The following is a 13,262-nucleotide window of genomic DNA, read 5'->3' on the forward strand; positions in this document are numbered from 1 at the left end:
TTATGATGCACCGTTCTCACTTCCACTCATCTATTACACATGTTCCAAATCTTTTTTTTTGTTTTGTTATATTACAAGTGAGAAATAAATATGTATTAGTCTCCTCTTCTAGCTCACGGAATACACAAGAAACATCACTTGAGTGCACTCCTCTCTTCCTAAGATTTATCTTTGTATGCACCTTATTCATGATTACCCTCCAAGCCAAAATATTATGCCAAAATATTACAGTCCATAGCATACTATACAAATAAGAGTTTTCCTACTAGAAAAGTGTTGTATTTTTTTATATATGGATAAAAATAAGATTATATATGGATACATATTAAATTATATTAATTTTCTATTTTTTATTAGTTACTCATAAAAATAATAAATTTCTATTTTTTTATTAGTTACTCATAAAAATAATAAATTTATGTATTTTTTTAATTCAATAAAAATTAAAATAGAGGTGTTTTTGCTAATAATATTAATTTAAATATATTTTTATAATATAGTTGAATCATAAATATATGAATCAAGCCTTATGAAGGAATGCTGTGGTTTTAGAAAGAGAAGAAAAGCGACAGGGCATTTTGGTGAGTGGAGTGAATTCCTATATAATCTCCCTCCATTTCGAATCATTCACCTATTGTCCTTCCTCTAACCCTTACTCCTTCCACTAATGGAAACCGGTGCTGGCGGTAGCCAAGCCCAACGAAGCGGTAACACCGCAAGAGGAATTCCGCCACCGCCACCGCAACCGCCTGAGGAACCGAATCTACTGCCAGAATGCCGACGACCAAGTGGAACCGAGCCGGACCTCATTCTGCAACCTGAATGGCGTCGTCGGAGGCCAAGCGCTCCTCCTTCCGAACCTTCCAACCGTGGCGGCGAAGAGAAAATTCTTCTCCAACCAGAATGGAGGCGTTCGAAGCCGAGTGCGAGTGTCAGTGTCAGTGCCAGTGCCAGTGCCGGTGCCAGTGCGAGTACTAGTGTTTGGGAACCTGAATGGAGACGATCGAGAACAAGTTCAACGGCATTTCCGTGGGACCAGAATTACAGTGTTCGCAAACCTAGTGCGTCGAGCTCCAGTGGCGTTGAAAGACGCGGTGACCCTAACGACCTTTGGCGAGCTGCTCCGGCTACAGGTATATACATTGTTCGAGGAAGTGCTCTGTTCCGCTCGTTACTTGCTCTCTGTGTTCGTATTTTAAGACTGCGAATAGGGATTGTAGAAACTGCCAAAGATTCCTCTCGTGTCAGGTCTGACCATGGAGTGTTAGTGTTTACCCTATAATCATTCATTACAGTGGACGCCAAGTAAATTAGCATTGAAGTCGTGGAAAGATTATAGTCCTTTCGTATTAGCCTATAAACTCAAGAATTTCTAACAAGTTTTTGAAGTTGCAAATCATAGTAATTCAAAATTAAAAAGAATATGTACTAAGTAATAATTGTAACATATGTTGATGTTGTGTTTAGAAATTGTTTGATTATTCTGTTGAGTTGTCTTTTAGCTATTGGTTTTCCTTGCAGATTCTGTTGTTCCCAAGCTGGAAAAACTACAAATATCAATACAGTTACCTACATCAACTTGTACTCATGATAAAAAGGATAAAATATCACCTATTCAGAGACCTGATAATGGTGGCACGATAGCAATTCTAACTAGCAGACTCCGTGTCAATCACTTCCCTGTTAAGTTTGATCCAGAGCGTACCATAATGCATTATAGTATTGGTGTCAAGCCTAAGGTTTCTTCAAAATTTGGTCAGCCTCAGAAATTATCAAAGTCTGATCTATCCATGATCCGAGAGAAACTGTTTTCTGACGATCCTGAGAGGTTGCCCTTGGAGATGACTGCACATGACGGTGCAAAAAATATTTATAGTGCAGTACAGTTACCAGAAGAGACCTTTACTGTGGAGATCACTGATGGGGAGGACGAAAAGATTATTTCGTATAGTGTTACATTAACTCTTGTTAATAAACTCAGACTTTGCAAGTTAATGGACTATCTTAGTGGGCATAACCTCTCCAATCCTAGGGATATTTTACAAGGTATGGATGTGGTGGTGAAAGAGAATCCTGCTAGACGAACTGTTTCCGTAGGAGGACGCTATTATCCCACAAATCCTCCTGTAGTAATGAAGGATCTTCACCATGGAATAATTGCTGTTGGGGGATTTCAGCATAGTTTAAAGCCTACATCTCAGGGTCTGTCCTTATGTGTAGACTACTCAGTTTTGGCTTTTCGGAAGGGAATGCCAGTCTTGGATTTCTTGCATGAGTGTATTGATAACTTTAAATTGGATGAATTCGAAAAATTTAGGAAATGTGTTGATGACGCACTTGTTGGATTGAAAGTCAGCGTGACTCATCGTAAAAGCAATCGGAAATACATTATTTCAAGATTAACTCCTATGATTACAAGGTATGTCACTTTTCCCATTGACAATACCGGTGGATGGAATCGCCCAATGGATGTTAGTCTTCTTACCTTTTTTAAAGACAAATATGGCAAGGAAATTATGTACAAAGATATTCCTTGTTTAGATTTAGGGAAAGACAAGAAGAACTATGTACCCATGGAATTCTGTGTTCTAGTTGAGGGCCAAAGATATCCCAAAGAGCGTCTGGGTAGTATTTCTGCAAATACATTGAAAACAATGTCACTAGCTCACCCAACCGAGAGGGAGTGTGCAATACATAAGATGGTGCAGTCTAGTGATGGACCTTGCAGGTAAGGGAATGTTATTCCAATTGCATTTCTTCTTTATGTGTATGCCATGTGGAACTTGCATTATTACATTCCTGGATTCTTAGTTACAGTACAGTTACATGTGATGTCAATGATGGATTTAGGTCACATGTACTTGTTTCTACAATTCAGAGCAGATTAGGCATAGGGTTTTAAAAGGTGAAAATGATCCCCTTAACTTCATACTTTGTGTGAAAAACATGTCAACCAAGCATGGAATATCTACCAGGTGCTATGTGCAAGACCCTCAACAAGTTTGGTCCATATGCTCTGGTGGTACTAACTGCCAACGTGGAAGTTGGTGAATTCTTTGGGTAGTTTAAACAAGAAACATAATACTAGGATGGAAAACCTTAGTTGGTAGCGGAAAACACTTACACTTGATTCAACCTATTAATACCAGGAAAATGAAGAGGCTTGGCTTTCTTTGAAAGACAGGAGAGAATATTATTTTTTGACAGTGTTCCTTGAAGTACAATAAAATTGACCGTTCTACTTGTAGTTAAGTGACATGAATCACACTGCTAATGCTAGACCCCTCAGGAAATTAGGAAAATTACGTTTTAAATTCCAGATGAAATACATCTGAAGTTAATTTTCTAAATATTGTGACAGTGGTTAATTTCAAACCAGGAAATTATCAACAGGATGCTCAGCTGTGTAGCAATTGTTCTAGTTTGCATGTATGACTACAAACCTGCATATATTTGTATTCGTTACCTTGTAATGCTTTTGTTAATATATCCGTGGTTATATAATTGAAACCCTATCTTCATCTTCTAATTTGTAGGAGACACGTCTAATGTGTTTTCATTTGGCAGGGGTGGTTTTACTCAAAATTTTGGAATGAGTGTCAACACAACTATGACAACTATTGTAGGACGTGTACTTGGCCCTCCAGAATTAAAGTTAGGTGATCCAAATGGGAAGACCATTAAATTAACAGTGGATCTGGAGAAATGTCACTGGAATCTTGCTGGAAGATCAATGGCGGAAGGTAAACCAGTTGAGCATTGGGGCATTATTGATTTCACTAGTCTTGGGCCATTTAGGTACAAATTAAGAGGCAAGGATTTCATTCAAAAGCTTATAGGCAAATACAAGAAATTGGGTATATACATGCAGGAGCCCATTTGGTATGAAGAATCTTCAATGAAGATACTCGCGAGTTATGATTTACTATCCGAGTTACTTGAGAAAATTAACAACATTTGTAAATATAACCAAGTACACCTGCAATTTCTTCTGTGTGTAATGTCTAAAAAAAGTTCTGGTTACAAGTACCTCAAATGGATTTCTGAGACCAAACTTGGGATAGTAACACAATGCTGCTTGTCTAACGGTGCTAATGAAGCAGAGGACAAATTTTATACTAATCTGGCTCTCAAGATCAATGCCAAACTTGGAGGCAGCAACGTGGAGCTCAGTAATGGACTCCCTTACTTTGTGGGTGAAGGACATGTGATGTTTTTAGGGGCTGATGTCAACCATCCTGGTTATCAAGACACCAGGAGTCCATCAATTGCTGCTGTGGTCGCCACTGTTAACTGGCCTGCTGCAAATCGTTATGCTGCACGTGTATGCCCACAATACAATCGAAGTGAGAAAATACTGAGCTTTGGGGATGTTTGCCTCGAGCTTGTTTCATGCTATAGGAGTATGAACAGAGTCAGGCCTGAAAGAATTGTTATTTTCCGTGACGGGGTGAGTGAGTACCAGTTTGACATGGTTCTTAACGAAGAACTTCTCGATTTGAAGAGAGCATTTCAAAGAGTAAACTACTTTCCAACAATCACTCTTATTGTGGCACAAAAACGACATCAAACTCGATTTTTTCCAGAGGGGTGGAGGGATGGATCTTCTAGTGGCAATATTTTACCAGGAACAGTTGTGGACACAAAAGTTATTCACCCTTTTGAGTTTGACTTCTACCTTTGTAGTTACTATGGAAACCTAGGTACAAGCAAACCTACTCATTACCATGTTTTATGGGACGAGCACAAGTTTACATCTGATGAATTACAGAAGCTCATATACGAGATGTGCTTCACCTTTGCCAAGTGCACTAAACCTGTTTCTTTAGTTCCTCCTGTTTATTATGCTGACCTTGCTGCTTATAGAGGACGATTATACCATGAAGCAAGGATTGGGATGCAATCTCCAAAGCAAGCAAAAGATGCTTCCTCACTTTCACGAACCACTTCATTTGAACAGGGATTTTACACGCTGCATGCTGACCTACAAAACATAATGTTCTTTATCTAAAGGACTCCATGTCCACTCCTCCACAACTTGTGCAAAAAGTTTATACCTTCTCTCTGTTTATACATGTATTGCATATTCCGCCTTTTCCGCTCAAATAGTGAAGTTTTTGCGCGAATCTATAAACTCTGTCTTCAAATCATCTTTTTCTTCTTTTTTCTATTATACTTTTTTATTTTTATTCGCAAGGCATATTTGTACCATCTAATCAAACCTTGTCATGGAAAATATCCAAAATACAGAAGAATATGATAATTATAGTTTGAATACTTTAGATGATATGTAATGTTCATTTTATAAATAGAAATCCTAGAAGCCAGTCCAAACAAAATACTCTTGTAATGTTTACAAGTTCTTTTTCTTTATTTTATTTTTTTATGATGGGAATGCTCGAGCAATGTGTTCTTGTGGCATTACCTGTGTAATTTTGTTATGCTCATGTGATTTGTTTGTGTAGAGATCTGATCACATATATTAATAATATTGTGAATGATTAAATTAAACCCTTGTATGTATATATCCATATAGTTAATCATATTATTTTTAAATGTCCAAAACTGGTATTTTCATTAAATTGATCAGGTCAAATTGGTCTTTAAACGATTGAGTCTCGCCAAAATATTGCAACTTAATTCAATTGATATTTTGGTTGAGATTACATAGATAGTGGATTAAATGAGCTTAGTCAAACTAATCCGTAAACTTATGAGTGGGTTTATTTTTTAAACTGATAATAATTCAAAACATAAAAATGAAAATAATATTATTTTTAAAATACATATTGCAAAATATTTCTTAAAATTACTATAATTGTATACTAAAATTAATTTTATCAATATAACTTATAGTTTAAAACATATACTTTATTTTTAATATTAAGATTAAAGATCATTTTTAAATTTTGTAAATATGTTAAAATATTCTATTAATCCAATATATGTTAAAATAGTCGTAATTAATTTAAAATATGAATTGAATCGTGGAAAAAGACAATTTGACACCGTTCTTTATTTATTATTTCATAACTTGTTAATAATAAAATATTAAATTAAGATATTTAATAAAAATATAAAGGCTTAAATACCTTTTTCGTCTTCATTTTTGTAGTGTTTATTGCGGATGACCCTCATTATGACAGAATGATTAAAATGATCCTCATTTTTTACCAAATGTTTAAAATGGTCCCCATTTTCGCAATTCGTATTTTATTTGGTCCTTTTATGTTACGTCGTTTAAATCAGTAACGGAACACTGTTTGTATTACGTTGCATTGGGGTGTGTTACGTATCCTATACATATGGGCTAATTAATGTTAACTTTTCAATTTGGGGGAAATTTTGCAATTAGGGCTTAAGTTGGATTCAATCGCGCTCTTTATCGTTGGAGGTGATTTCTTCATCTTCGTCTTTCTTGAGCTCGAATTTGCAGAAGAAGCAGCTAATACTTATCATTTCATAGTTGGATTGCACTCACGCTCTTCATTTCAATTTTCCAGAAGTGGGTTTAGAGTTTTCTGGGTTGTGTTTGCTTGTGGGTTAGGATTTTCGTAATTCTATTTTGGGATTTGTTTGTGCTTGGATTGTTGTGATGTTCTGCATGATTTCTAAATTAGCACACATGTACAGTACACGTAACACATCTCAATGCAACGTAATATAAACACGTGATACAAACAGTGTCACCTGTATAGTGCTCCGTTACTGATCTAAACGACGTCACAGAAAATGACCAAATAAAACACAAATTACAAAAATAAGGACCATTTAAAACATTCGGTAAAAATGAGAACCATTTTAAACATTCTGTCAAAATGAGAACCATCCGCAACAAACACTACAAAAATCAGAACGAAAAATGTATTTAAGCCAAATATAAATTAAATTATGTAATAAAAGAGTTAATAAAAACTAATATTATAAGTATATTGTATTAAGGATTTTTTAAGTTTACATTACCTTGGATCGTTCGTTCACACCTTTGATTAGTCATCTCAGGTGAAGTTTTCTAGGGAATTCTATCCACTCATTTTAAAACCAATAAATCCTAACCGTTAAAATTCATTCTAGTGGTAGGTCTCCCACTAATTTGGATTTTGGATTTTTGTTATTGTTCATTTTGTATGTTTTTATAATATATTGATTACCATTAATTTTGACATTTTAAAATATATTAAAAAGATATTTTAAATATCAATACAATGTATTTTTAATGTTCAGCAGAGAGGACAACACAAACAAAATTAATAGAGAATCTAGACTCGTCTCCACCCTCGCACTTATCATCATGCAACGGGTTTTATATTTTAATCCGAAACGGACATTGATATCTCAAAATTTAAAATCAAAAGATTTTATAAAGTTTTAAAATAAAATTTAAAATATTAAATTAAATTTTAATTTTAATATTTTAAGATAACAAATATCAGCAAAGACAGATAATATACCAACAACCATTTATATATAAACTAGATATTAAAATATCAATTATATATATATATATATATGTACTAAATATTCACTTAAATCCATATTTTATTTTCGAAAGTTTGATACAGATTTAATTAAGATACGAATTTATAAAATTTTAAACAGTCATATTACATATAAAATATGAAGAGTCATATAATATAATTAGAGTATGAAATATTATGAGTATTTAAAATTTTTAAAAATTATGAAAATATAAAAAGTATAAAATATATAACAAATATAAAAAAGATATGTTATAAAAAGAGAACTTATTATTTTATTTTATTAAAATATAAAGTGAAATAATTTTATATAATTCTTCTCTAAAAATAAAATGATCAAATTATTGATCCATGAATTTTATCCCTCGATATCCGTTGCTATCCAAAAAAGTTATTTCTTAAGATTTTTCATTACCTACGTTTCAGGTCCTATCTTCCACATATACTTCTTCAACTAAATATTTGTTTCTTGTTTGAGAAACAGTTTCTGAGTAATTTTTTTTTTCTTTACCATATTTCGCAACAAACCAAATGCAAGCGAAAGAATTGTGAATAAAAGAAAAATTGAAGCCAACTCAAATTAACAAGAGCAATCACAGATGCCCAAATCAAATATAGAATGAAAAACCCAAATTGGTGGAATGTTGACCCACTTCACTCATTCATTCTTAGCCTAATTTTATTTTCTTATTTCAAAAATCTTAAAATTTTAAAAATTTATATAAAATTAAGAAAATATGAATTCAAATTATATAAAAAATCTGGAAATGTTTTCAATATTAAAATAATAAATTTGTAAATTTTTTCTCTATATATTATTCAACTTTTTTATTCTTATTTAACATAAAACTTAAATTAAATGCATTTCTCATCCAAAAATGGTTCAATATAAGAAGAGTGAAAAAATATATTTTATTTGAAAATATATGGAAATAATATATATATATATATATATATATATATTATGACTATAATATTGCAAAACATATTCAACTTTCAAACACACAATAAAAATAATTAGTCTTTAAGATTATTTCTGTCTTGAGTATTTATTTTTTTGATAATCGGAAGTACGAGAAAAGTGGACTTTTTTGAAACAACTTTACTGAAATAAATGTACATAAATGCGTTCTTTTCTGTTCACTATAATTAATTTTGGGATAAATCAAGAGTAAGATCATTAATGCTTTTATTGAAAAGCGAGAACGTTAATCAATTTGATATCTTCCTGTAAAAATTTCACACCGAAATACTTTTCATTTTCATGTACATAAATAAATTATTATTTGGGTTAAGATATTTTTAGTTCCTGAATTTTAATTTAAAATGAAAATTTGTTCTTGTCCAAAACTTTAACAATATATTTTGATCATAAACTTTAAAAATTAATGAATATAGTTATTTTAACTCATTCATGTTAACTTTTTTTTAGGTGTTAAACGCATTTTTCAGTAGATATTAAACTAAGAATGTGTCAAATAGTGTTAAAAACTCCAATAGTAACATGAAAAACGTTTGACACTTAAAAAGAAATTAACATAATTAGGTTAAAAAGACTATATTCAGTCGTTTCTAAAGTTAAAGGACTAAAATGTATCGAAGTTTCACACATAAATAAATTCCAATTTTAGGTCAAAGTTTAAATACTAAAAACGTACTTAACCATTATTATTTTCTCTTTTGGTATGTTTCTTTTTCTTTGATTCGTACAAATACATACTATTGTTTTAATGATTGGTAACAAGTTAAATTTGGTTTTGTCCCAACATGTTTAACATAATGTATTATCATCAACAACATCAGCATTTTTTAACAAAAAATACCATAGAAACTAAAACAAATACTTTGAAAATTACTTAGAAACCTAATTATTTTTATAAAGAGTAAACACAAATGATATATGATCGAAAAACAATTTTAACTATCGTAAAAAACTATTTTTTTAGATTAAAACATATTTAACTTTCAAACACACAATAAAAATAATTATCCATGTTATTCATACCATATTTTAACGAATTAAAATAATATTATTTTTTTGATGTTACCAACATGGAATGTCATAGTTGATCAATCTTACAATAAAACTTTTTCGGAGTCAGGTAGTGTAATATGTGTTTGGATAAAACATTTTAACAATATTAGGAAATTGAAATGTATTGCATTTGAATTGCTTGCAATTAAATTTTCTTCATTTTTTGAATAACTTGTTTGGATAAAGAAATTAAAATATCATACATTTCAATTTCTTGTTTGGATTAAATAATTATTTTTTTGTGAGATAAAATTTCATTTTAACAAGATTTATTTTAGACTTAATTATGTTTTGAGTTCATGATAAATTTGGAAATGGACTTGATGACCTAAATGGGTTGAACCGGGCCGATCCGACGGCCCAATCGAGCTGGTTCAACCTAACAATCCAGATGAGTCGGGCCGGCCAGGAAACCAAGATAGGTTGGGCAACAGGGATGGCCGGAAAACCCAAACGGTTTGGGTTGGGACGATCCGACGATCTAGATAGGCTGGGCTGGGTCGGGCCCGTCCAGGTCGTCAAGTCGGTCAGACTTGTCGGTTCAGTGGGCCGATCGAATCCATCTACGTTGTTGGGTAGGTCAGGCCCGTACAGGTCGTTGGGCCTGCCCGACACGTTTGATTTGTCAGGCCCATCCAACACCTTTAGGTCTTTTGGCCTACCCAACTCGTGTGGGTCAGTTCGGCCTGTTTTTGTCTTTGAGCCTGCTCCGCCCGTCTTGCTTGTCAGGCCTGTCCGATCCGTTTGTGTTGTTTGGCCAGTCCGATCCGTTTGGATTATCGGGTCAGCTCGACACATATTGGTCATCAGGCCCACCCCGTCCGTGTGGGTTGTCCAACTTGATCGACCTTCTCAAAGTCGGGTTCGTCCACTCCATTTGGTGGTCAAGTCCGTCTGGGTCGTCGGATCAACATGACCTATTTTTGTCGTTAGGTTAGCCCGATCCATTTGAATCGTCTAGCTGACCCCACCTGTCATTACAAAAAAAATTTAAATTCTTTAAAAAAAATTGAATTGCTTCATCCGTAAAGTTATTTTTATTTATTTGAAAATGAAAACAAAAAATGGTATGGTTAAAAACTTTAAAGTTTCAGGGGTTTTTGGGTGTGTAAAGCTGCAAACATAGCCTCTGCAACATCCAATCTCAGTTGTCCACTTCATTCCCTATCACCTTAACCTTCTTCTTTTACTTTTCATTTTTTAAATATTTTGTTCCTTATCTTATGCCTTTTCCCTTCTCTGTATCTGTGCCTCTTCCTACCAACTTTTCATGTCTTTTCTTCTCTCTTCCCAATGCTTCAATTCAAGCTGCTTCCTTTTGTCTCTCTCATCACACCCCATTTTCTTTTTTTTTTCTCTGGGATGCTTTCTCCTGTACCCCACAACCTTAAAACACGGTCGTTTCATCGTGATTCAAAACTAGGTGAAAAAACCAACACAGACGCTGTTATGTCGTTTGTTTTTCTTCATCGATGGTTTCACAGGACATGCACTTATCGATGTGTCTCGTCTCGTGTCTCCTTTGCTTTTCGCATTTCTTGGTGTGTGTCTTCAGCAAGCATTGATATGTTTAACAAGACAAGATGGAGATTAAAACCGTTGAACTGCTGAGTACTGAATATTTTATATATATTATATATTATAGACTGTGCATTTTTAAATACTTATTTGTATAACAAAAAGTTAAATATTTTTAAATTTATCTACATCACAAAAAAGCAGTCCAAGTGGACATTAATATTAATATTAATATTAACGTTGATGTTATTAAATAGATTAAATGGTGTTCAAAAAGGCTGGATAGAGCTGGAGACAGGCAGCGCAGAAGAGGTATCACCTGTGATGATTTTCTCACCAACATTCACATGTCTCTCATCTCTTTTTCACATGCATTTAATTTCTAATTTGTATCGCTCAATATTATAATCAGAATCCGATTTTGTAGCAGCACAATTTCATAGCTGATTCTTGTGGTTTTTCTTTGTTCTTTTGTAGATATTCATCGTTGGAGGGGAACCCTCTGCTGAAAAATTGTTGCTTTTCTCGTTATTCCTTTTGTATCATCAGTCGAGTCAGATTGTGGGGTCTTTCAGAATTGGATCTTTACCATCGAATTTGTTGGCATGGTTTTTCCGCGCCGATGTTGATAAATTTTGTAAGTGATGTAGTAATCTGAGTTTTTATGTTAAAGAAAAAAATGGTGAGGCTTTGCATGGTAGGGTGAATCGTTATTTTATATGGAAATGTTGTCGAAGTTCTTCACCTGCACAATGAATTCAGTAACGAGCAAATGCATGGTTTTGCTTGTTACCGTTCTGATTCTTAGAGCGCTGTTGTTTCCATCTTTCCCTGGATTTGACGGGATTGAATGGAGCAACCTTGTATATATCCGCACTCCATTGTTGAATTTTGACTTTGGAATACGACAAGATAAGTTTTTGGTGGTTCCTCAGATTGTGTGGGGATTAAACAACCAGAAGATTGCATTTGCAAGGGCCTGTCTTACTGCTAGAATGTTGAACAGAACATTGTTGATGCCAAGCCTCAGTGCCTCATTGTTTTACAAAGAAGTTGACCTCTTGCAACCTATTTCCTTTGACAAGATATTCCAGTTTGAGAAGTTTAATACCCTCTGCCATGGTTTTGTCCGGTTGGGGCGCTATTCAGATGTCTTGAATAGAACACAAGTTCTGGAAATGGAAAAGGGAAGTGGCAGGAGGTGGACAGTGGAGAGAGATTTGTCACAATTGAAGGAGCATGGCAAGGGCTCTTTTGATGACCACGAGGTAATTAGGATTGTAGGGAAGAACCCTTTCTTGTGGCATGATCATTGGCCTGTGAAGGACTATGCAAGGATTTTTGAGTGCTTGTATTTGACAGAAGAGATTGCTAAGGAAGTAGACAGGGTTGTGTCTAGGATTAGAGCTGTTGGAAGAAAGATAACAGACAACAATGAAGCAGTGGAAATGCAGAGCATTATCACCGATGATGGTCCTTCTTTTGAGCCCCTTCCATATGTTGCTGTCCACATGAGGATAGAAATTGATTGGATGATTCACTGTAAAAATTTAGAGCGGCGATTGAACACGAATCAAATCTGCAGTGGCAAGAAAGAGATAGTGGAAAGAGTCAGGAACATTGCTGGTTTGAAGACTCCAGTTGTTGTTTATCTTGCTGTTGCTGATAAACTCCTAAACAATTCTTCCATACTTGATAATTGGGAAGAAGGGTTTGTTCCTTTTGAGAAGAAGAAACTTGGTGTTGATGGAATTTACAAGAAGTATCCGTATTTAATTCAGTCTGCAATCGACTATGAAGTGTGTTTAAGAGCTGATACCTTTGTGGGGAACAGTTTCTCCACATTTTCAAGTCTTATAGTTCTTGAAAGAACACAGAAGATGATCAGAATGAATGGCACCAACTTGTGTGGAGAAAATGTAAGATGGCCTTCTTATGCTTACAACATACCAGGAACCTCAAATGGTCCAAAGAGATGGGTTACAAACATGTCAGAATCAAATCTTCAATCTATCAGCTATGGCACCAATCACATCTCTTGTTAACAGTGCCTTGTTTAATTAATCATTCCTGCTGCACACTTTCAGAGTATAAAAAGAGCCCCTTTTTCTTGGCTCAACATTTTCACTTCTGGCCATGAATGACACACCTAAAAGGAAGGATTTTGATGTAGAGAATACACACTTAAGGTACAGTTTCTCGTTGTGTAAATTGAATCCATTATTTTGAAA

The 13,262-nt window shown here is 34.1% G+C and overlaps 2 protein-coding genes across 3 annotated transcripts; both read left to right on the top strand.

Moving 5' to 3' along the window:
• The first annotated feature begins 558 nt into the window (after nt 1-558).
• Nucleotides 559-5,271, top strand: LOC114187261 (protein argonaute 2-like). The gene is made up of 3 exons (XM_028075455.1): nt 559-1,133; nt 1,522-2,728; nt 3,568-5,271. Exons 1-3 carry the CDS (start codon nt 668-670, stop codon nt 5,009-5,011), a joined length of 3,117 nt encoding a protein of 1,038 aa, XP_027931256.1. The 5' UTR covers nt 559-667; the 3' UTR covers nt 5,012-5,271.
• Nucleotides 5,272-11,216: 5,945 nt separating this feature from the next.
• Nucleotides 11,217-13,262, top strand: LOC114186643 (O-fucosyltransferase 23-like). Of its 2 annotated transcripts, none has more exons than XM_028074608.1 (2): nt 11,217-11,343; nt 11,509-13,262. In XM_028074608.1, the coding sequence occupies exon 2, from the start codon at nt 11,751-11,753 to the stop codon at nt 13,074-13,076; it is 1,326 nt and encodes a 441-aa protein (XP_027930409.1). In that variant the 5' UTR covers nt 11,217-11,343; nt 11,509-11,750; the 3' UTR covers nt 13,077-13,262. The 2 variants fall into 2 exon arrangements, with proteins under 2 accessions (XP_027930409.1, XP_027930408.1); XM_028074607.1 differs by having other exon boundaries at nt 11,322-11,380.

Source organism: Vigna unguiculata, chromosome 6 (genome assembly GCF_004118075.2).
Source record: "Vigna unguiculata cultivar IT97K-499-35 chromosome 6, ASM411807v1, whole genome shotgun sequence".
Lineage (NCBI taxonomy): Eukaryota > Viridiplantae > Streptophyta > Magnoliopsida > Fabales > Fabaceae > Vigna > Vigna unguiculata.